Source organism: Typha latifolia, chromosome 12, assembly GCF_019914945.1.
Source record: "Typha latifolia isolate L0001 chromosome 12, TyphaL0001v2, whole genome shotgun sequence".
Taxonomy (NCBI): domain Eukaryota; kingdom Viridiplantae; phylum Streptophyta; class Magnoliopsida; order Poales; family Typhaceae; genus Typha; species Typha latifolia.
In genome coordinates this window covers 4,792,494-4,815,984 of record NC_133097.1, presented here as the reverse complement: position 1 = coordinate 4,815,984, position 23,491 = coordinate 4,792,494, and the positions used below count along the sequence as shown (strand labels likewise).

General features: G+C 38.3%; 1 protein-coding gene across 1 annotated transcript in view; it reads right to left on the bottom strand.

Annotated features, from left to right (window-relative positions):
* LOC140798915 (alpha-mannosidase) overlaps positions 1–23,491 on the bottom strand; it is a 46,108-nt gene that overhangs the window by 960 nt on the left and 21,657 nt on the right. The window contains exons 17-28 of the mRNA XM_073153002.1: positions 20,412–20,477; positions 20,255–20,314; positions 19,832–19,903; positions 16,830–16,877; positions 16,578–16,697; positions 15,788–15,853; positions 3,000–3,112; positions 2,823–2,907; positions 2,329–2,439; positions 2,172–2,267; positions 2,036–2,083; positions 1,901–1,969 (exon numbers count right to left, since the gene is read on the bottom strand). Coding sequence (XP_073009103.1) covers positions 1,901–1,969; positions 2,036–2,083; positions 2,172–2,267; positions 2,329–2,439; positions 2,823–2,907; positions 3,000–3,112; positions 15,788–15,853; positions 16,578–16,697; positions 16,830–16,877; positions 19,832–19,903; positions 20,255–20,314; positions 20,412–20,477 — 954 coding nt within the window. The remainder of the gene's footprint in view (positions 1–1,900; positions 1,970–2,035; positions 2,084–2,171; positions 2,268–2,328; positions 2,440–2,822; positions 2,908–2,999; positions 3,113–15,787; positions 15,854–16,577; positions 16,698–16,829; positions 16,878–19,831; positions 19,904–20,254; positions 20,315–20,411; positions 20,478–23,491) is intronic.

The following is a 23,491-nucleotide window of genomic DNA, read 5'->3' as shown; positions in this document are numbered from 1 at the left end:
AATGAGATAAGGCAGGAAGATTAAATCCAGGAAGAGGTTTTTAATTTGATAGGGTGGACTAGGGTGGGATATGATATAAAGAGGGTGAATCAAGGTTATAAATTTGCCAAGAGTATTTTAAGAATCTAATTAGTAGAGTTATATAAACCATAGACTAGAGTTAATAGCAATTAGTCAATATAACAATAGAGTCACATATGAAAATCATAGGGAAAAAGAAGGGTCTGGCAGGATTCAAACTTAGAATCTCTGCTATGAATGATATCATGTTAGATAATTAGTGGACCTAAAAGCTCAAATTATTAGAGAACGACGACATTATATTTAATATTCTATTAGTAATATTATCAACAGAAAGATTTATTTAAAACAATCCCGTTTCTCCAAATTATGAGTTGGGTCGTACCTTTTCAGTATTTTCCAATTGAACCTTGAGCTTTCAGGTTTATGACCAGAAACACCAAATATTTAATTTTCTAAACAGCCTTTTAACTATAGTCTAGGTCCAAGTTTAACTTTACATGTGCAGATCCAACTTTAATTTCTTTCCCTGATTCTCTCCATTGCTTCCCTCTTAACTTTCTAGTGCAAGGAACCTAGCCTTCCTACTCTCTGTGTTTCAGAACAGGTGACAATTCCAACAAATTCAGGACCATGGTACTGATCAGCGCTACTGCTGCACCAGCAGGCAACCTATTACCACATCCCATTGCAGCACTACAATGTGCCAACCACCAACAGGCTGCAGGGCTTGTAAGTCCAGAGGATGGATTCGATGGATTCATTCTGCTATGTGATTATTTAGGATTCCCTATTGGTGTTAGTTTCCTTCAGAAAATTTCCTTTAGAGGATTGCCCTTATGCCATTAAGAATGGAGGATCTTCTAAGTCTAATTGTAGTCTCATCTTTCCTCTATGAGATGAGAGGCTATAAATATGAACGGAAGCTAAAACAGTTTAACATACAAGACAGCAAGAGCTTGTAAGATCAATAACTTGTGAGAGATCTCATGGAGGGTTGTAGTGCCAATAGAGAGAGGCTATAAATCTTATATAGAGAGAGAATGTAAAATTTCCAAGTGAACAAAAGCACAGTGATTGAGAAGAAGGAACATTGCACTTGGGGACTGATTATCTGCTTCGACAGCACTTTGATGCCTTTTCTTCAGGGAAGGAGACATGATCAGTAGAACCAGGCTTACTGAGATCTCTCTGTCCCAAATCCAATGGCAACCTAAATCATTTTCAACCAAACTCTGATTTACTTTTACTTCATTCTATGTATTCCTACTTTCTTTCTCAGACAAGCTGGCTGCTTAAGACCAGAATTTCTCTGCCCTTGGATGGAGGTTTGGTTGAAGGACGAGATTGCACTCATTATCATTCATCAAGCTTGAGAGAGGAAATAGTGTTACAGTCGAGGGACCTCCCTGTGGTTGCCTTCATTGTTTGGTTGATCAATAATTCACTGGAAGATCTTAAGTTAGGTTGAGAGTGATTTCTTCCGTATATTCTCTTCTTGTGATTTACATGGTAAAACTGATGGGATCTTTGGGGCAATTTCCACATTGAGTGAATAATGTAAAGATTGTCTCTTGTCTAATTATTTTTGTTTTTTTATCTGTGTTTGTTCTCATGGACTCCTATGATGTTCCAAATAGGTCGCACATCTTGTTATCTATCCATGTGCGGTATTAGAGTTACGCATGAGAGGATGTGTTAAGGCGTTATATACATTATAAACCCGTCAACTAACTTCTTAGGCTTTTGGGTTAATTATCTAACAATATATATACGAGTAGAAGTAGAAACCTTTTAGGACTTTTTAACTCCAGCATTAAAAAATCAGCATTCTCATAAAAATATCCACATGTATATAAAAGTCAAGAGATGTGCATACCATTTTTCCTGCAAAGACTTTTTTCAGCTCAACTTTGGCCATTACTGAATACTGGACATCCTCGCCAGCCTGAAGATTCATTGAAAATTCAATAAATATTGAAAACAGCTAAGAGAATAATAAGTGTCTCCATACCTCAAATAGATGTGCCAACCGAAAGAGGACAGTTCCATCATCTAGATTCTGAAAAATTCAAATCAAACTCTCTTTACCATTTTCGTTGAAAACAATTCTTTAGTAATAGATATTCTCAGAATTTTTTTTTCAGCACCTGCAGTGTGATAATTGCAACATTTGGAGGTAAACTATAAGTATCGTCCATCAAACTTGCTTTTGTGACATGAGATAGCTTCCAACTCTTCTCATCCTACAAGAACAGCAGTTAGTAAAATGAAATAGGGAACAACACTGTGTAGTATATGATATACCTCGTGAGTGAACGCCAGAAGAAAAGGTGAGTAAATTTCTTGACCATATGTTCGGCGCCAATGTGATCCATCTCCCAGTTGGTTGATGCTCATGTAATAATTTCCTCTAGCCTGATATAACATAGAGAACAGAAAAACAACAATTATTGGAATTTATGTGGATTAAGTAATCAGTCTAAGGAACTAGTAATAGGCATTGTCCAAATTGAGCTAGATGTAGACATTATGACAGACAGGCAGAGTAGGTGATACTGTGATACAAACAACAAAAGAAGTATGGGTGAATTAATGTTCATCAAAACCACAGCAGAGAATCACATATTTCTTTAAAAAAAAAGAGGGGAGTCAGCGATCTAATTTGCACTATAACATCTTAGGATATTACATCATAATGTATTTGCAAGTATAAAGACAATGAAAGAGGATAACAAATAGGATAACTGTAATGATGCAAGCAAACTAGTCTAAAGGATTAAAGGTAACATGTATCATACCGTAAGCCCCTCACAATAACTATCTACACAAACGGTTTCATCAAGTGCTTCTCCCACACCTCTAGCATCATCAAAAAGCAGACGCCTTGAATTGAACAATATTTATTAGACAAAATTACATAGAAAGCAGACCATGAAAATAGTCAATAAAACTAAATAAAAAGACAGAAATAAAACCTATGGAGCATGATTTCAATTTCCCCATCTTGAATGCTGGAAGCTCCAACTGCGCGATCTATAAGGACAGAAAGTTCGGATTTTCCATCCATTACATAAACTCCAAGATTGACCTGAAGTATTCACAAGTAAAATAATAAATAAACAGGATGCCATACCTTAATTGAAACATTTCATCTTCTATTTGTAGTTTTAGATAGCAGATAAACCAGTTAAAAATAGATGTATAACATTGATAACATAAAATTCATTAAATTCGTGATCCAATAAACAGGATGCCATACCTTAATTGAAACATTTCATCTTCTATTTGGAGTTTTGGATAGCAGATAAACCAGTTAAAAATAGATGTATAACATTGATAAAATAAAATTCATTAAATTCGTGATCCAATAAGCTCTAAAGGGAGACTAGAAATATTTTTCATCAATCTGTATGAGATTCTATGGATTTATTTGATATTTCCCTTAGTAAGTATATGTGCATCTTATGGATAATTTGAATAACAGATGCTACATCTATTCCATTAGAACTTTTGTCTTGTTTCATATTTCTTTGCTATTATTAACTCATTAACTATACGGTGATCTTTATATTTTATACTTCAACACGCCCCCTCATTTTTGGAATTGCGACATTTTAAGAGACCCAAGAAATGGATTTGTAAATGGGTGGAGATATATATTTTAAACAACAGATGAGCCTAGTAGGATTCAGAACTCAAAAACCTTTGCTCTGATATCATGTTAACTCATCAACTACTTTAAAAGTTTAAACTGTCAAGAAATGCTAATTTTTATATTTTATGTTTCAACATTTCTTTTTTCAGAGAGAATATAAAAGAAGAAAAGGTCAAAAGTTTAATAGTTTCAATAGAAAACTTCTTTCACTATCATCTTGTATCGAAATATTTATGTTGCAAGTTACAAATGTAAAAATAAGAACGCAAAGCAATTTTTTGCCAAACCACATGAAGGGTAAAATATATATTTTACCTAACATAACATTGTTGGTTTTAGCCACTAATAATTATTTAGTAATATTTAAATTTTGATTAATTAAAATATGCCTAATAAACAAAATTTTGTCCTTGAAACTTTAGAATTCCTTTAGTTGTATATCATTTATTTTATATATATTTAAGAAAATCTAGGTTATTTTCATTCTCTTAACTCAAGTCTTTTATTAGGTCAATAATCTAGACTTTTACCATACTTCAAAATATTGAATTCTCAAGGCAACTTAGGAATTGCGGGAGCCAAACAAAGTTTCATCCTAGAAGGTTGGGGTACTAGAGTACTTTTTGTTACACAAATTTAATCTCTATTATTTAGAAATTTATGTTATTACAAATATCCACTATCTGATGAGGTTGGAGAAGGACTGGGATGCCATGAGTTCATTCCGAGAATGGCAAAGCATGTTAGAGTATCACATGGCTGTAGGAGCTAGGACTTGGAGAGGACAGCAGAATGCATATGTAGACTTGGAGAGGACAGCAGAATGCATATGTAGAAACCTAACATGTTGAGATATTTTTCTCAGAATATAATTCTTGATTGGCTTTGTCATACTAAAATCCAAATCCTTCCTCTTTGTTAAAGCATCACTAAGTAGCAAAATACAGATACTATTTTACTATTTTAATTTTTAGATAATAATGTTTTCCGGTTCAATGAGATATAGGTAATAGATTATAGATGTGACAGTGAATAGATCTAGGTAGCAGCTGGAATGGCATTTGCATTTGGTTTGGGGCAACAGAAATATGAATTACTTCAAGAGTTTTTGATACAGTAACCATATAATCAATAAACTCTAGAATACTCGACTTTAAATTTACTATATATATATATATATATATATAAGGATTGCCATGTGTGATGTGCCAATGGAGTATTGGCATGTGGCCTGGGGGTGTGCCAAAGATACTCCCCTATGCCACTACATATCAAGCTTAACTAAACTAGATTAAAGGAAAATCAGGGAAAAAAAAGTTGGAGCTTGATTGTTGTAATATGAAGCAAGGATTGCATGCCGAAGGCATTTGCCAGTTCTCAATCTAAATATGGCATGCTGATCGACACAACCCTGCATGCCACTGGCACATATTAGCATACCTCTAATATATATATAGGGTATTTAGCGATATTTTTTATTTGAATATGTATATTGAAGCTTACATTAGAATCTTTTATCCTTAGATTAATTTTGCAATTGACTTAGTTTATTAAACATAATTTAACACATAATATGATTCAATATATTCATTAATTGATAGTAGTTCAATAATTAAAATTAAAACCTAGTTGAATGTAGAATGATGCGAATAATCAAAGACTTCGTTTGTCAGCACAAGAATGAAACAAAAATTTTGCATCAAATAATATCGGTAATCCTCAAAACTCATCAATTGATAGTATTGCTTGTTGTAAATTTATAATGTCTTACACAACGATGGCCATGTGGACCGGCATGGGATATGCCAGACGATACTTATTATGCTAGCGGCATAACAACACGTGGCACAAGGGGTGCTGTATGACAACTCTCCTAACAGCTTTCTCGCTCACCATCGACCTCGTCATCGTGTTTGTCTATGTCTTGCCCCGTGATCTTAATCTTAGGTGATGTGTGTAAAATTTTCTACCTCAATAAAAATATTGCCACTAAGAAAGCTGATGGGATACATGTCCCATCCCTATCATCCCTATCATCACCACCACCAATCCTAGGCTGAGTCTTATCATCATCATCATCATCATAGGAAAATCTAATTATGTTGAAACTTTTTCAGATAAGATTATAAATTTGGGTTCAAATCAACTCCTTTTGACCCAATTTGAATTAATTTGATTAAGTAATTTCAGATTTTTTAAAATTTGGAGGAAATCTATTTCTCCATTTGATTCCCATATTTTAAAGAGTTTTTCATAGGTCTAGCAAAAAAATAATAGATCTAGGTAGAAAGACCCTTACAATGATAGATCTAACAAAACTAAGTTAGATCTACTATTTGTACACCCCTAATTAGTTTTTAAAGCGTAAAGGGAAAAGAAAAATTTAAGAGAATGAAAGAAAAACTTACCTTGTGATAGGATTTGAAGAATAATTTTAAATTCTTCCTTAATTTTCTCTCTTTTTCCTGTTTTCCCCTTCTCTCACCTTCTCTCACCTTTTATCACTTTTATTCTTATTTTGGTAAAGTGGCTACCAAATAAAGAGACAAAATATCTCTTTGACTAATCTTAATAGGCTATTGCTTTATTAGAGCATTACCTGACATGTGCCGATTGACAAACATTGGCCTAGCGCAGCACAAGGCTATGCCACTAGGTGTCATTCCCTCATCACGTTGCCATCCTTGAAATTATAAGGTAGATCTACTACATAGAGGTTGATCTTAACGCAATTTCATTTATGGATCAAATTTTCATCAGTACATATAAAATTAGGATTTTCCCTAAATTTTCTAACTTATGTTTAAAAGTGTAGAAAGTAGGAAAAACCCTCAATTTGGAGTCCAATTGGTCTAACTTATGTGTCATTCCCTAAATTTTCGAACTTATGTGTTGTTTTTGTAAGATATTTGTACTTATGTAATTGGCAAATTGTATTTCAAAACATAATTTTTTTTCATGTAATATGTTTAAATTTTATGTATAAGCATATGCACAAATTATGACAAGTTATAAGATACTTGATAAAAAATATTAAAGTGAAAGATTGATTTTGAAGTCAACATTATGTTGAAGTATTCAAACGGTGTCATGAAGGTTAAAGTAGTATGGAAAAATACCCAAGAGCACAGGAACAACCACTCTATATTCAATTGTCTAGTTTGCCATTCGAACGGAGCACTCTGGGGCCGTTCAAACGTATTATGAGGCTATTCGAATGTACTATAGAGCCGTTCGAATGCACTATAGGGTCGTTCTAATGCATCCTGCAATCATTCATAGCGTGTTCACACATACAGAGTTGCATAGTTGGGTGTTCGCATCGTGTTTACACTTCAAGTCACCGCGTTCGAACACCCCCACTTGACTTGCAAATTTTACGTTTTGCAAGACTTGATTTAACTTAGATTTGGATATATCTCTAAAATGTATTTATCTTATTTCTAAGAGAATCCGTGAAATATCTTTGAAGAGATATTTATCTTATCTCTATGAGATATTTATCTCATCTCTAAGAAATACTTATCTTATTTCTAATGGATTTTAATCTAACCCTAGGAGTGAAGGCCGTCAAGTATTAAATTAGAGATCATTCTTTTAGAAAAGTCGTCGATCATTAACTTTTGAGATCATATTTTAGAGGCCATTAGAGATCACGTGTCTACTTTAGACAAATCGTACTAAATCATTTACATCTCTACGCATCTACATCATATCTGGAAGAACTGTCTTGAGGGTCACAGAGACAGAAAGGTCAACCTCGAAAGTCACTGAAGTTTAAAAATCTATCATGAAAAGTAGTGTATCGTGGGATCTAGCGAGCAAAGTTAATACATATTGAGTCATGGGAATCGACAGGTGATCTACAAGCTTCTTGTTAATTGCTATAGGTTTTAGTGATTGATTTTGATCCAAGTTTGGATCTATGGATTTTTACCTGGTTTAAGATTTTTTTACGTAAAAACTTTTTGTGTTTGGGATTGTCTTTTTTACGCTTTATTTTTCATATATTATTATCGATAGAGTGTGATAGATTCTATCTCCTAGGGTGTTTAATTATGTTTTTTAATAGGTATCATAGCATACCTAAGTATTCACGTAAGTTCTTTTTTTTCAGTTTTGAACCATAAATTGTAACTTATTAGCTAAAAATTGTAGTTAAAATTATAAAACCAAGATTTTTCCAAACTTTTTGCCTCTAAAAGAAAAAACAAAAAAAATCAAATTGGATTCTAATTGTTATGTAGTTTAAGTAGATTTACTAGGGCATGCTTTAAGCTCTAAAAACCTAGACATCTAACGATCAGGATGACTATGATATGCCTTATACACTCACAAACACTGTACCACTTTCACCTATCATTAGTAGTCAGAACTTGACACGCCCTGACCCTACTCACTCAGCCCAGGGTTAATGGTAGTGTATTTTATATGACTATACTATTAGCGGCCTACACCTAAGGTCAGGAGCCTATGTGGTGTTCAGGTAATTATACTGCATAGTCAGAACTAGATTATAATGATAGAAGAACATGATTGTGAGGCGGGGATATATCTCTAGCGGTACCCGACGACGTAGGGTCAGGGCGTCCGTTGATGAGTCGAGGGCTCCCGATTCTCCCGCTGAGGGCAGTGATAATTTAGAGAGAGTGAGATATGGGCTTACAACCGGGGTCCTTAGTCTGATGGCCACAGACAACCGATCACATGTAGTGTCGCCATACATGTGTAGGTGGCATTACCGCTAGATGTGTATATATTCCCCCTCGATGTATGAGATGATGGATGGTTATGTGATGGATGATTTTCTTGAGTGTATTTACCCTGTGTGGTAAATAGCTCGATGAGTTATGATAAATATGATTAATGCCTTGGTAGGCATGAGATGACTAAACTACTCTTTTATTGCTATACATAACATGTAAACACTATGATTGAGATTTGTATGAATAAGAGATTGTATCAAGATGTATATATCTGTGTGGACTTATCCTGATACGTTTATGAACTAGCATGTTTCAGGATAGTTACTGGTAATCTTTATCGATTGCATTGATTTAGTAACTCATGGAAAGTCATTTCAACAAGCATATTATTATTGCTAGCAAATATAGGCATACATTGAATATGCACATATGATTTCATTATTTTAGATTGTATGGATCCTACTCGCTAGGCTGTGAGCTCACCACCTCTTTGTAGCATTATTTCAGAGCTAAGGGACGCAGGTGTGAGTAGCGAGGAATAGCTGCCTTTCTATTTCAGTATGTCTATTAGTTGTATTAAGCCCCTGCGAGGGCGTTATGATTGACGATGTATTTTGGACTTTAGCATTGTATTTTGGATGTGTATTTAGAAGGCTTGTTGTGGCCTGTGGAACTTGTATCCGGACTCTTATGGTTGAATTTATTTATGGTGAATTTGTGCTGTTGTGTGCCTTGTGAAATCCTTTTACTGACAGGTCATGTGATGCACTGCGTGGGGGGATTTACCCACGTGGTTTACACGTGTATTTGGAGATTTGGGTGTTTCAACTTAGTATCAGAGCCTAGGTTCACCATAAATCCGGCAAGTCTTCCTAGATATCATCCAAATACATAGGAAATGGATAATAGTAATGAATAACTAGGAGTAATGAATAATAGAGTCACACACGACTTTTGACATACTTGTGAATTAAGAACTAAACTGCGTTGAACTTACCAGGAATGCCGCCTAGACATGCTCGGTTTGTTCGTGCGACTGGTCGTGGACGGGCTTCAGCCCCCGTTGACGAACTAGCTGCCGGTACTTTAGCTAGCATTGAGGCCCTAGGGCAGCTTGTTATACAGCAGGAGAGGCTCATTGAAGAGTTAGTTCAGGAGTGCACGGCGGCTATGTCTGGGATGCACATACCGAAGGAGCCGTTAGAGCATATTACTCCAGTCGAGCAAACTGGAGGTGGGTATGCCTGGTCGCTGAAACGGTTCATGCAGCTTAACCCCCCTTTGTTCAGCGGCACAACGGACCCTATGGAGGCTAATAGGTGGATGGTGGATGTGCGGAAGATCCTGACTGCTTTTGAGTGCCCGGAGAGTCGTCAGGTGACCTTTGCCACTTTCTTTCTCCGCGGGGAGACGGAAGAGTGGTGGAGGGCCACGGAGCGCATGATGCCAGATCGCCTTGCTGGGGAGTACATCACTTAGAGGACATTTTCGGATTCCTTTGACCAGAAATATTTCTATGCATCCCTACGTTTTGAGCTGACGAGGGAGAGGAATATGATAGTGGCACAGTATGAGGACAGATTCAATGCCTTGTCCCGCTTCTGCCCTAGAGTCCTACCTGATGATGTAGCTAGGGCTGACTAGTTCAAGATGGGCCTCCGAATCGAGATCCGCAAGCAGGTGAACATGGTGAAGAACCTGACCTACATAGAGCTAGTGGAGAGTGCGAGGATAGCGGAGAGGGACTTACTTGAGGAGCGCTCACAGCATCAGGAGCGGGTAGCGGGTCGTACCGGTCGCTTTAATGGGCGTCCTTGTGGAGGTCATTCTGATGGGACCTTCCTGCGACCGAGGTGTCACCCCTATGCTGGTGGCGTAGGTTCTAGTGCTATCCCGAGTAGACCCAGCCCTCAGGGTTCAAGCGGGCCGAGTAGGGCTCAACCTTCTATTAGTGGTGGGAGGTCAGCAGTAGTTTCTAGCAGTCTACCCCTGAGGGTTGGATTTGTTTTGCTTGCGGCAAGAGGGGTCACATATCTCGTGACTGCCTCAGTGCCCGCGTTACCTGCTTCCAATGTGGAGAGCCTGGGCATGTCCGCATGCAGTGTCCCCTGTTGGTCAGAGCGCCAGCCACTCCTACCACGCCTGCTATATCTGGAGCATCGAGAGCCAGTACTAACGCGAGTAGGGGTCACAGGGGCGCACAATCGGGAGCTCCTAGCAGAGGGCGGGGCGGACGTACTATTCATACATAATATGACCCTACAGGATGTTGAAGCATCCAATGAGGTGGCCACAGGTAACCGAGTAAATTAATCATGTTTTAAGTTTTACGTATGTCCTATTCATACATAATATTAGATCCTCCATCCTAACCCTGTGCAAATTTACATATTGTGAAAAATGTGTTTCTGTTTTTAGTTGAGACTTATATACGCAATGATAGGTACTATAACTTTATTTGCACACACCGCTAATATTTTATTTGACCCTGGCGCCACCAATTCTTTTATTTCTACTTTCTTCCTGGAAAATGCGAATGTGGCGCCGGGACCTCTTGTGGAGCCCTTAGTCATAGCCACCCCACTTGGTGACTTTCTAGAAGTCCGCCATGTTTATCGATCTTGCACCTTGACTTTTGGCGAGTGAGATTTTAAGGCGGACCTCCTACCCCTCGAGATGCAGGACTTTGATCTAATCCTGGGGATGGATTGGTTAGCTGCCTACCATGCCAGTATTAACTGTTACAATAAGGAGGTCATCTTGCAGCTTAATGATGGCATTGAGTGTCGATTGTGTAAGGATCGATAGGTGGACTGTTCACAGTTGGTGGCAATCATATCCATCGAGTCAGCTGGGACCCAAATCCTGACTGACTTACTAGTGGTGCGGGAGTTTCCAGATATTTTTCCTTAGGACATTCTGAGGCTTCCCCCAGATAGGGGAGCTGAGTTCACCATCGACCTAATTTTAGGGGCAAGACCAATCTCCAAGGCACCTTACCGTATGGCTCCGAAGGAGATGGAAAAACTGAAAGAGTAAATTGATGACCTGCTAAGTAGGGGACTCATCCGGCCTAGCTCATCCCCTTGGGGCACTCCGGTCCTGTTTGTGAAGAAGAAGGATGGTACCCTCCGCCTTTGCATTGATTATCGGCAACTGAACCAGCTGACTGTGAAAAATAAGTACCCCATACCGAACATTGAGGACCTGTTTGATCAATTGTGTAGGGCGTGCGTCTTCTCAAAGATTGATCTGAGATCTAGGTATCATCAATTGAGGATTAGGAAAGCGGATGTCCCAGAAACCGCTTTCCGTACACGGTACGGGTCGTATGAGTTCCTGGTTATGCCTTTCGGTTTGACCAATGCACCAGCTATCTTCATGGACTTGATGAACCGAGTCTTCCGCCCTTTCTTGGATCGATTCGTGGTGGTCTTCATTGATGATATCTTGATTTACTCTGCCTCAGAATAGGAGCATGAAGAGCATCTTCGGGTGGTACTGCAGGTGCTAAGGAGAGAAAAGTTATTTGCTAAATTCTCCAAGTGTGAATTTTGGCTGGAGGAAATGGTGTTCCTTGGGCATGTGGTCTCGGGAGAGGGCATCCAGGTTGATCAATCTAAGATCACCGTTGTTCTCAATTGGAGGCAACCAAGTACCGTCTCGGAGGTTCGTAGTTTCTTGGGTTTGGCTGGGTATTACCGGCGTTTTGTGGGAGGGTTTTCAAAAATTGCCAGTCCCCTCACTAAGCTAACCTGGAAGGATCAGTGTTTTGTATGAATAGCTGATTGTGAGGAGAGCTTCCAAGAGTTGAAGAGGAGACTTACATCTGCACCTGTCCTTATAGTTCCTCGTAGTGGAGGGGCTACCAGGGTCTATTGTGATGCTTCATACTCGGGCTTGGGTTGTGTTCTAATACAGGAGGGCGGAGTTGCATCCAGGCAGCTTAAGAACCATGAGCGGAACTACCCTACCCACGACTTGGAGCTAGCAGCGGTAGTGTTCGCTCTGAAGATTTGGAGGCATTATCTCTCTGAGGAGAAGTGCGAGATTTTTACTGACCACAAAAGTTTGAAGTACCTATTCACCTAAAGAGAGTTGAACAAGAGACAACGCAGGTGGCTTGAGCTGGTGAATGATTATGACTACACTATTAACTACCACCCTGGAAAGGCAAATGTGGTGGTTGATGCCTTGAGCAGGAAGTCGATGGGGAATTTGGCTAGTTTGATTACGTAGCAGAAGGATATCCTGCAAGATCTGCAGAAGATGGACATGCACATCATAGCTAAAGATGTGGGTGCTGGACTGCTGGCCTAGTTAACTGTGAGGCCGACTCTAGCGGAGAGGATCAGAGTTGCACAGGCAGAAGACCCACATTTACTGCAAGTCCTCCAGCAAGTTTGAGACTCAGGTAAAAAGGGTTTTTGCCTTGATGATTTGGGAACCCTGAAGTTTGGAGATAGATTCTGTGTACCTAACGTGGGCGAACTCCGTCGGGCGATTTTGGAGAAAGCTCACCAGACATCTTATAGTGTGTACCCTGGGGAGACGAAGATGTACCATGATGTCCGTAGATACTTCTGGTGGCCGGGACTAAAGAAGAGCATTGCAGAATTTGTAGCTCGATGCTTGATTTGTGAGCAGGTCAAAATTGAACATCAGAGACCAGCTAGGACACTCAGGACCTTACCCATTCCTGAGTGGAAGTGGGAGCATATCACTATGGACTTTGTGGTGGGTTTGCGGAAGACCTTGAAGAAAAAGGACTCTATATGGGTGATTGTGGATCGATTGACCAAGTCAGCTCACTTCCTCTCAGTCAGGTCACTAATTCTATGGATCATCAGAGCCACTTTATTCCGGGATGAGATCTTTGCCCGCCATGGGGCACCAGTTTCTATAACTTCTGACCGTGACCCTAGGTTCACCTCTAGGTTGTGGCATCATTTTGCTAAGTCATTGGGTACCAAATTGCAATTTAGCACTGCCTATCATCCTCTGACTGACGGTCAGTCGGAGCGGACGATTCAGACTTTAGAGGACATGCTACGTGCCTCAGTTGCAGACTTCGGACTCAGTTGGGATCGATACCTTCCCCTAATTGAGTTCGCCTATAATAATAGTCATCACTCCAGCATTGGGATGCCCCCCTATGAAGCTTTATATGGACGGAAATGTCGGACACCTATCAGTTGGGATGAAGTGGGGGAACGGAAGATAGAGAGCTCAGAGCTGATCCAGGAGACCATGGACACGGTGCGGAAAGCACAGGAACACTTGCAGGTTGCCCAAAGTCTACAGAAGAGCTATGCTGACCGTCGACGTTGAGATCTAAAGTTTCTGGTCGGGGACAAAGTCTTCCTCAAGGTCTCGCCGTAGAAAAGGGTATTTCGATTTGGAAAAAAGGGCAAGCTGAGCCCTTGATATATAGACCCTTATAAGATCTTGGCACGGATAGGACCGATTGCTTACCGGGTGGATTTGCCATCAGAGCTATCTCAGATTCATAATGTGTTCCATGTGTCGGTTTTGAGAAAGTATCTGAATGACTAGTCACATGTTTTGAGGGAAGAACCTATCCAGCTGAGAAATGACTTGTCCTATGAGGAGCAACCAGTACAGATCATTGACAGATGTGTGAAGAAGAGTCGTACCTTTGGTCAAGGTCCTTTGGCGGCACCATGGAGTAGAGAAAGCTACATGGGAGCCTGAGAAGGAGATTCAGTTTACTTACCCTCATTTATTTATCGACTCAGGTGCGTAATTTCGAGGGCGAAATTTCTTATTGTTGGGGATAGTTGTAACACCCCAATTTAAAAAACAAAAAAAAAACCTCGTGACGCACGCGCCGAGCACGTGCGTCACAGAGCCTGCCCCCCGTCCTCTCTTTTCTTCTTCTTCCTCTTCCCTTGCTTTGCACGCCACCTTCCCCACCTCCATTAACCCCATCTCCCCCTCCCCCACCACACCACTTCTCCACCTCACTACCTCTCCTCTCTCTCGGGTTGCCGACGCCGGAGCTGACGAAGCCCCGGACCGAGAGCCGTCGAGCTTGCCGACTAACCCCCTTTCGGTAAGCCCTCCTCCCTTTTTCCTTTTTCTCCCCTTTTACTTACCCTCCTCGGCCTCGTGCCGTACTGCCAGCGCCGCAGCCCCAGGGGCTTTCCCACTCCCCCTCTGTCTCCTCCCTCGGAAGGGAAATACTGAGGGAGGGTAGGGGGTTGTTTAACCCCCCACACCCCCTGAGCCCCTTGGTGGGCTGCGGTGACCACAGCACACGGGCCATCCCTAGGTGGGCTGCGGTCTGACCGCAGCCTACCAAGGGGCTCAGTGGGCTGCGGTCTGATTGCAGCCCACTAAGGGGGGTGCGGGGGTTGTTTTGGGGGGTTAAACAACCCCCGACCCTCCCTCAGTATTTTCCTTCCGAGGGAGGAGACGGAGGGGGAGTGGGAAAGCCCCTAGGGCTGCGGCGCTGGCGGCGCGGCACGAGGCCGATGGTGCCGGCGGTGGCTCAGCACGAGGCCGAGGAGGGTAAGTAAAACGGGAGAAAAAGGAAAAAGGGAGGGCTTACCAAAGGGGGGTTGGTCGGCAAGCTCGACGACTCTTGGTCCGGGGCTTCATCGGCTCCAGCGTCGGCAACTTGAGAGAGAGAGGAGAGGGAGAGAGGTAGTGAGGTGAAGAAGTGGTGTGGTGGGGGAGGGGGAGATGGGGTTAATGGAGGTGGGGAAGATGGCGTGCACGACAAGGGAAGAGGAAGAAGAAGAAAAGAGAGGACGGGGGGAGCAGGCTCTGTGACGCATGGAGTTTATCTTTTATAAAATTGGGGTGTTACAAATGTGCTGTGCAAAGCCAATATCGATACATCATGTGCCGCTAGCACGGCAACTTTGAACTTCAAGCTGTCCTCTATGATCATAAAAGTGTTGTAACTTTTTCACAAGCTTTATTTAAAGTTTATAGTCTTATGTAATATACATATATACACAACCTAGACTTCATATTGTAAGCAAATATTTGGGAAATGGTTTATAACATTTTATCTATTGAATATATTTTGGAATTAAAAAAAAGTTTATCCCAAGGTGAAAGAAAGTAATTTCATTTTCTCTCTACACCTTATGTTGCCTTTCTGTGATTTTAGGTGTGATCAGTGGCTAGAAAAATAGTATTCTTTTCCAAAAATTTTATGATAAATAGAGAGAGGGACAATAAACAAACAATTTTCTACGGCCCTTTTACATCAGATAACCTAATGACTTCCTAATTAAAGCTTCGCATATGAAAACTGGTTGATTACAAAAAAGCACAATTCGAATTTGTCTAATTACATTATGCTTTTGTGGTACAAAAAGGAACAAGTTGCATGACCAACATATAATTGCAGATCTTAAATAAATACCGGATAGTAGTTTCCTGCAACTGGCTGAGTCACTTGGAGATTCCAATCATCCCTATGATCTCGTACCTATAAAAAAAAACTGTATTGTTGATTTAAAGTCTCAAGAAATAATAAGACTATGAAAAAATATTATAATCTTGGAAGAGCCAAAGACAAACAAAAATATATGTGCAATGCTTGCCTGTATTCCATCTTCTTTATGACATAAAAATAACCTAACCAAAATTGTATGACATTTGGTAGGTGCGCATATAGAAATTACACTGTTTCTCATGCTTTAGACTCCAATTAGTGAAAACCTCACCTTATAATGAAAGCATGACAATCTGTTCTTCTAAATGGGCATACCTTGAAGCAACATTGTAGCAAATATAGGATACAAAATATTATTGGTGCATACTGAAAAAAGAAGTTGATCCACTTATCTAAGTTATGGATCAAAATTCATGATAAATTCTACTTCACTTTACAGTTTAAATTAATAAAAGTTACACGATCAAGGAATGATTTTCAAGCACCAAGTTACCAACAATATCCAAAGTCATCTGAAGTTGCAAAAAGAAATTAGTGTGAAAAAGAAACTAGCATTTTCATATCATGGTAGTTTCTCCTACTGAAATCTAAAGGTGCATGCTTGCTTCATCGCATTAAGGATCCGACCATAAAAGATTACACAAACTACAGATCAAAAGGATGTTATGTGACAAAGAAACAAGTAAGAAATCGATATCAATACAATTTCACATTCTGTGCATTTAAGACATTATAGGGGAAAGATTCTGATAAGTACCCGTTTTAAGAAATCTCTTCCATTCGTATCTGTATAAAATGTCCCCTTGGTAACCATATTTGCTGTCAGTCGTGTGACAACCTCCTTTCCAATACCATCATCAGTAGGAATAGGCCCAATCTGAAGTACAAGAGAATAAAATTGCTGGTGAATATGGTGGACAAAAAGCATGTAAAGATGGATAATTCTGAAAGTCGAATCAAATTATACTAAACATAGCATAAGCTGTTCAAATAAGCAAAAATAACTCACAGTGTATTCAATTTCTGCATGCTCCTTGTTCTTATAAAGTCTAGTGACCTGAAATAAGACAATTTTGTGTGATACCTTTCCATGGCATTGATGAGTTAATGCAGCTATGTCAAAATATTAATACATGTTACATGAATGAAACAGTAGGTTTAGTGAAAATTTGTTAATGAATATGGAGTTGTAGGGTATTTTCTTAAATAATAGAAAACAAAAGCATGCATAAGAGGCAAGTGTCTAATATAGCAATTGGTGAAATTCAAGTTTCCCTCTAGAAATTTCATAAACACTCTGTCAAGAGAAATCATGAATTTTTTATTTAGTCCACATTGTCTGGGAATGAATAGTTGTAGCAATGCATCCCCTATATAAAGGACATGTTCTCTTGCTACTCCCTGCCAAAACTCTTTAGAGAGTCTCCATTAGGAGAAGTTCCATAAATAAGCAAATAAAACCAATGTCATGTCCATCTTTGCCTTAAAATATAGAAAACCTCCACCTATTAAATTCAAATCCACTTATTGGGCCTCTCAAAATAGATCAATCCCAAAAGTGAGAGGGCATGTTAGAATATAAAATATAAAAAATTACCGTTCTATAACACCTTAAGTTTTCAGATAGTTGATGAACAATATAAATATACAGAAAGAAAGAAAGAAAAATGAGAAGATCAAATTAACATTTGAATGATACTACCAAGCATTCGAATGGTGATAGAGCGGCAGCGCGGTTTGATAAGAATTCAAATAGTGTTCCAAGGATCATCATAAAAAAGTTTTTTATCCATTGAACCAATAGGCTCTAGTTGGTCCAAACGGAGCTATTTCATACGGGATGTGTTCTATAATGAAAAGATGTTTATCCTTAATATATTTACGGGTTCAGACCCAAAAATGAACAATATGACATTTATTTGAGATTGAGGTTCCACATGATGAAATCTTAAGCATGTTATCAATATATTATTATTACTTGTCTCTTATCATTCTAGCTATGAGCATGCCTAATGTTTATTATATACGGTGGAGCCTTGAGTGAGATTCACTCACGGAACTAAAATAACTAGCTCATAAACCACCCCCCAACCCAACCCTAACATTTTCAAATGTTGGACAATGTGGCAACTGAACGTGATACACTAGGACTCTACTTTCACTTAAGATTTAATCTTTTACTTTTAGTTGTATTAAATGTTGTTAACATTTGAACACTATCTATTGCCTTGACACTATCAAATTTGGTTTCCGCTATTACCTTTGGAGTTTTATTAATTATTCACTTACACTTATTAGTTCATATCGAATTCTTTTATATTGTGGATTTGGGAAGTTTATTTGTTAAGGCTTCGTATATCTCAATTCTGAATTCAAGTCGTGACACTACACATAATGTGCAACACTACAGGAAGCACTACTGCATTAGATGGCCTTTAGCAACTATTGATAGTGTCGGCATCAAGCCATCAACACTGTAATGTCATCCTAGAGGTGACAAAGAGCATTTCAAGTCACTGCATCATTCAATGTGGGCACGATGGGTAGTGATTTGTAGTTTTCTACTAATGTTATACTCTCATGAATTTCTTTTTAAAGAATGCCTATATGGAGATTATTCCATTAGCTCAAACATTGATACAACCAATACAATCTAATACAAAGAAAAGAGGGGGAACAAGGTGACCCCATACTTGGCTATTCCAGTAGATATCACTGAGAAAAAAAGCAAAAGTACCATGCCCAAGGGCAAAGATAAAAACACAGCAATAAAGATATGATCCTAATAGATTCGTAGGCACAAAGACCTTAAGTAAGCCTACGGCTCCGTCACGATCCGACAATTAAAGACATGTAGCCCTATGAATCCCTAAGGGTGGAAGAAGCAAGAATCACCGACGGGCGTTGATGAAAGCCCTCGCCACCAACTACCAACCAATCTACGACAAGCAAGAAAAACAAGATATAGGGCCCAAAGGGCACACAAATCGTCTCCCGCTAAAGAACCAAGTGAGGAAAGGGAGGACTACATCCACTGCAACATGAGCCTGAGATGGCGATAGAAAAACTCACCCAAACCCACTCTTGGACATCCACCCATCCAAACCCCTCACCCGACACTGCCCAACTCTGCAACAACTGCAAGCTACTACTAGTGTCGGACCTTTCCAAACATTGAAACGTTTAGGACCTTATACTTATGTTATCGATATTCCCTCGAATTATGGCATTAGTTCCACTTTTAATATTAAAGACTTAGTTGCTTATAAACCTCCTCTGACCATCCTAGATGATCCATATGATACACCCACTTCTACCTCTCTAGATATATTTGTTTCCGATCCACCACTTCTCTTTTTCCATTCACACGAAAGGAAAAGATGGAGGCTATTTTGGGCAAATAGGCAACATCTAATACTAAATGAAGAGTTCACCATTTCCTAGTCCAATGAAGAGGCCGCTCATAGTCTGACAATATGTAGATTACTCCAAAGGAGCTACAGCAGATCGATTCAAACATCTTGCCTCAGCTCCACTCAATTGAGTCTAAGTTTCTTCCACCCCAAGAGAGCTGATGCTGATACCACCTTGAGACATGTGTGCTCGCATTGGCATAAGAGGGCAGCCCATCTAGTGATAGTCTGGCTGACGACAGGCCATAAGGTAGGGAGTTTGATGTTAAGGGTATTTTGGTCTTTATATGTTAGGGTATTTTGGCCTATTTCTCTTTTGTTCTTTTCACCTATATAAAGGCTTGAGATGTTCTTGTTGAAGATTAGTGAATATTTGATATTTTGAGATTGACTACTTTTCTCGTTGATGGATTCCAATAACCTATTCGTGGATTCCATAGGTTTTGTTATTTTGTTCTTCACCAATACTCTCGTTGTACATCATTAGGACTAAAGGCTCTCTGTTGTTATTAGGTAATAACTGCCAAGATATCGTATGCACGAAATCTTGAAATATAGTTGACCTCAAAGGCTAAAAGAACAAAATTTGATATCTAACCTGATATATCCATGAATTAAACTGTTGATGGACTTCATCTACAAGCGGGCCACGTAAAACCTTCAAAGATACCTGAAATCAATCAATGATGCACAAGAATATTAAAAGAGGTATCTGTCAGGAATATTCCGGCAAAGTTTGGGGTGAAGAATAACCACCACTTTTCACATAGAATAATACACCATGTCACACTCTAATAAACGTATAATCTAATTGATTTAACAGGACCTGATTGATAAAATTGATATTTTGTTCCAGTTTTAATTTTAATCAGTACATGTATTTGCATTACGACAGTAATCTGTCCAGGGTATGTTTAATAGGTCCTGGAATAATGTACAACATGTGCACTGTTCTATTAAATTGAAGGTTGAAACCTAATAATTTGTAAGAGTAGAAAATTGAGACATGAATTTGAATTACCGATCTAGAAGCAAGTGTTGGTGGAGCACCATTTGGTCTGAAAATGTATGCACCAGATGCCTAATAGAATATCAACTTCATTGTAATTAATCAGAATAAGCTTGAAATAGGATATTTGTTAAAGTTAAATTTGGTCAATTACATTCAAGAGACAAACCTGTGGGTCTGCATCACCGCCACTTGAACCATACCAAAGATAGGTCTGTTGTATAGGCAAATCCACCTGATGCATATGGTCCTCTTTAAGAAATAGTATTCTTAGAAAATTGAAATACATTGATACTATTCCATATTTCCAATATCAAAATTCTTAAATATAAAGAGATAAACATATCTGCCACTAACTGATGTTACTGATCTACCAGAAATATTTCTTTTTGCTGGAGTCTGCACTGTATCAACTTAACAAATTATTAGTGAGGGGAAACTAAATTCATATTTTTAGCTTCAAAGGAAGTACATGACTCTTGAGAGTAAGAAAGATGTCATTTGAGACTTTAACATCCAATTAACCCTACACTATTTCTTAGTTAGAGCTCAAAGCCTAAACACCAACAGCCTCTTCTCACAGTCCTTAGTGAATATTATAGTAAAATGTATCAACTTAGTTATTATATCATATAAAAACATAAGTATTAAGTATTAACTATTTATACGTAATTTATATGTAAACTATTAAGTATTAACTATTTATACATGATGGTCCAAACTGTAACTGAAATAAAAACATAACATAATTTTTCCTCAGTATCTCTGTTTGTTGAGTAAATAATTCATGACTGTAGACAAACTCAAAACTCATTAATAAACAAAAGTAAGGTGATGTTTATAGCAGTTGTCATGCTTGGACCGAGGGTTGCATGTCCATGTGCCAAATAGGCCTGTTCTAGCTTGGACCAAAGGCATTAAAGTGCAGAATTCCAAGATAGTCCCTATGTCAATGCCGCTGAGGCAAAGTCATGGTATCTTGGTAAGCACTGAGCCACACAGATAAGACGACAATCAAGGTGAAAAAGTTGGGATTGTTAAGTTTGATAGCACTTATAAAAGTGATCATTACTAGTGTTTCTCTGAACCGTGCTATATATATATATATCAATACTGGTATACGGACAGCATCGAAGAAATAAGAATAGTATATACTGTCAAATAAAATTTTCTAGTTGCTTATATCAGACAGTCAGATAGAGTGTACTACTTTAATATGACAATGGCCGTACCACCATCAGCACACTCTTGCGTACAACACTGGCACACATTTAAAATAATTTTAATAAAAATTTTAGGATATTTAGAGATGTTTTTGGTCTTCAATATGTCAATCTTTGATTTTTGGTTTAAATATATATTAAAATTTATATTATAGTGTATTATCTTTAGATTATTTTTGTAAATGACATGTTTTATTTAAAATTAAGCAATAGTCAAATACAATTATTATTCAATACATAATATAATTGAATGCATTCAATAAAATTAATATTAATGATTAAACATTCAATAATATGATTGAAATATTCCATAATATAATTGAAAACATAATAACATTCAATATATAATATTAAAGTTGATTGATGATGATTGATGGAATTAAGAAAAAATTAAAAAAAAATTGGCTCCATAATTCATAACCATATTTGCTAAGAAAACGATTAAAGTTGATTTGATTATAATTGACAAAACTCAAAAAAATTTTAAAAAAATGGCTCTATATTGGCACGAAAACCGGCACACAGCCAAGTCGAAGGCACAGGGGTGCGCCGTTGGCGCACCCCGTGCCAAGTGCCATGCCGCCACCGGCACGGCCATTCTTGCTTTAATATTCCTATTTGTGGATTCTATGACAACCTAAATAATAAGTTTTAGTTTCATCATTTACTTTTAGGGTTTGGATTAAATCAAATCAATATTTTTTTATTTATTAGGTATCTCTTTAAATAAGGAAAGAGATTAGAATCCTTTCGTATTAGGATACAGTAACTCTTTTTCCATGTATAAATAGAGGGTGCCGTGCAGGTTAGAGAAAAAGAAACCCCCTAGGGTGATAGTTTAAGAGAGGGAGTGGGTCGGCACTATAGCGATATTGCTATACAAAAGAGAGATAGAAAATGGAAGAGAGATAGAGAATAGAGAGGAAAAAATAAGAGAGCAAACTGTACCAAGAGAGAAAAAGATAGGAAAGAGAAGAAAAAAGAAAAAAAATTAATGAAGCACCTCGAAATCAAGGCAAGTTCCTACTCATGTCTTCTTAAATTCCTTATCATTCAAAATAATATTGAATTGGATAAAAGTTTTTTATGAAAAACTTTCGATTAGATTTATTTGGGGTTAAATACATTTTAGCCCTTATACTTATGCCCAAAATCACTTTATCCCCCTATAATTTTATGACTAAAGTGAATTCGTTAGGTTTTCCATCCAAATTAATGGAGTGCATTCAAAATATTTCAAAACTTAAATGGCGGGATGAATTGTCTCCATTTTTAACATTTTATGGACAAAAATATCCTTCCCCTCTTGTATAAGTTTATTTCTCTTCAAAGAATACCCAGATGTTTTATTCTCTTACTTTCTGGTAAGTTTTATAAAACTTGGGATTTTATGAAGCTTAATAGTCACATCTAAAAATAAGATAAATATGGATTTTAAAAAATCAGATCAATAACCCATCTATTTTGCCTAATAAATATGATGAGTGCATTTTGGTCATTTAGACGCACTCCATTAACTTTGAAAAAAAAACTGACGATTTACTTCACTCGTAAACATGGATGACCATGCTGACTAGCACTTGCCATGGAAGTAATGGCACGGCACGGGTGGGTGTCGAGGCCGTGTGTTGTCCAATACGGTCGCGGCCAGTCATTGTGCCATGTGGAGCCTCTTTTTATAATTTTTTTTTATTTTCATCAATCATTATCAAATCAACTAATCTATTGATCATTTAGAAGGCTTAGATAAAATTGATCATGATGAGATTAGATATGATAATGACGAGACTCAGTTTGGCAGTGACAATGATGGAGATAAGACATACATCCCTATTACACAACCTTCTCAGAGAGGTTTTATAGAGGACTTGAGTCTATATGTAGCAAGATATTAGGTGAGGTGCACCCATAGGATAATATGAGTCCATTATTATTACCATCATGTCAATCACACCCACTAGAGCCACAACACTCTTATCATACTCTATATCCATAATCTATATATGCTTATAGTATGCCTGTGCTG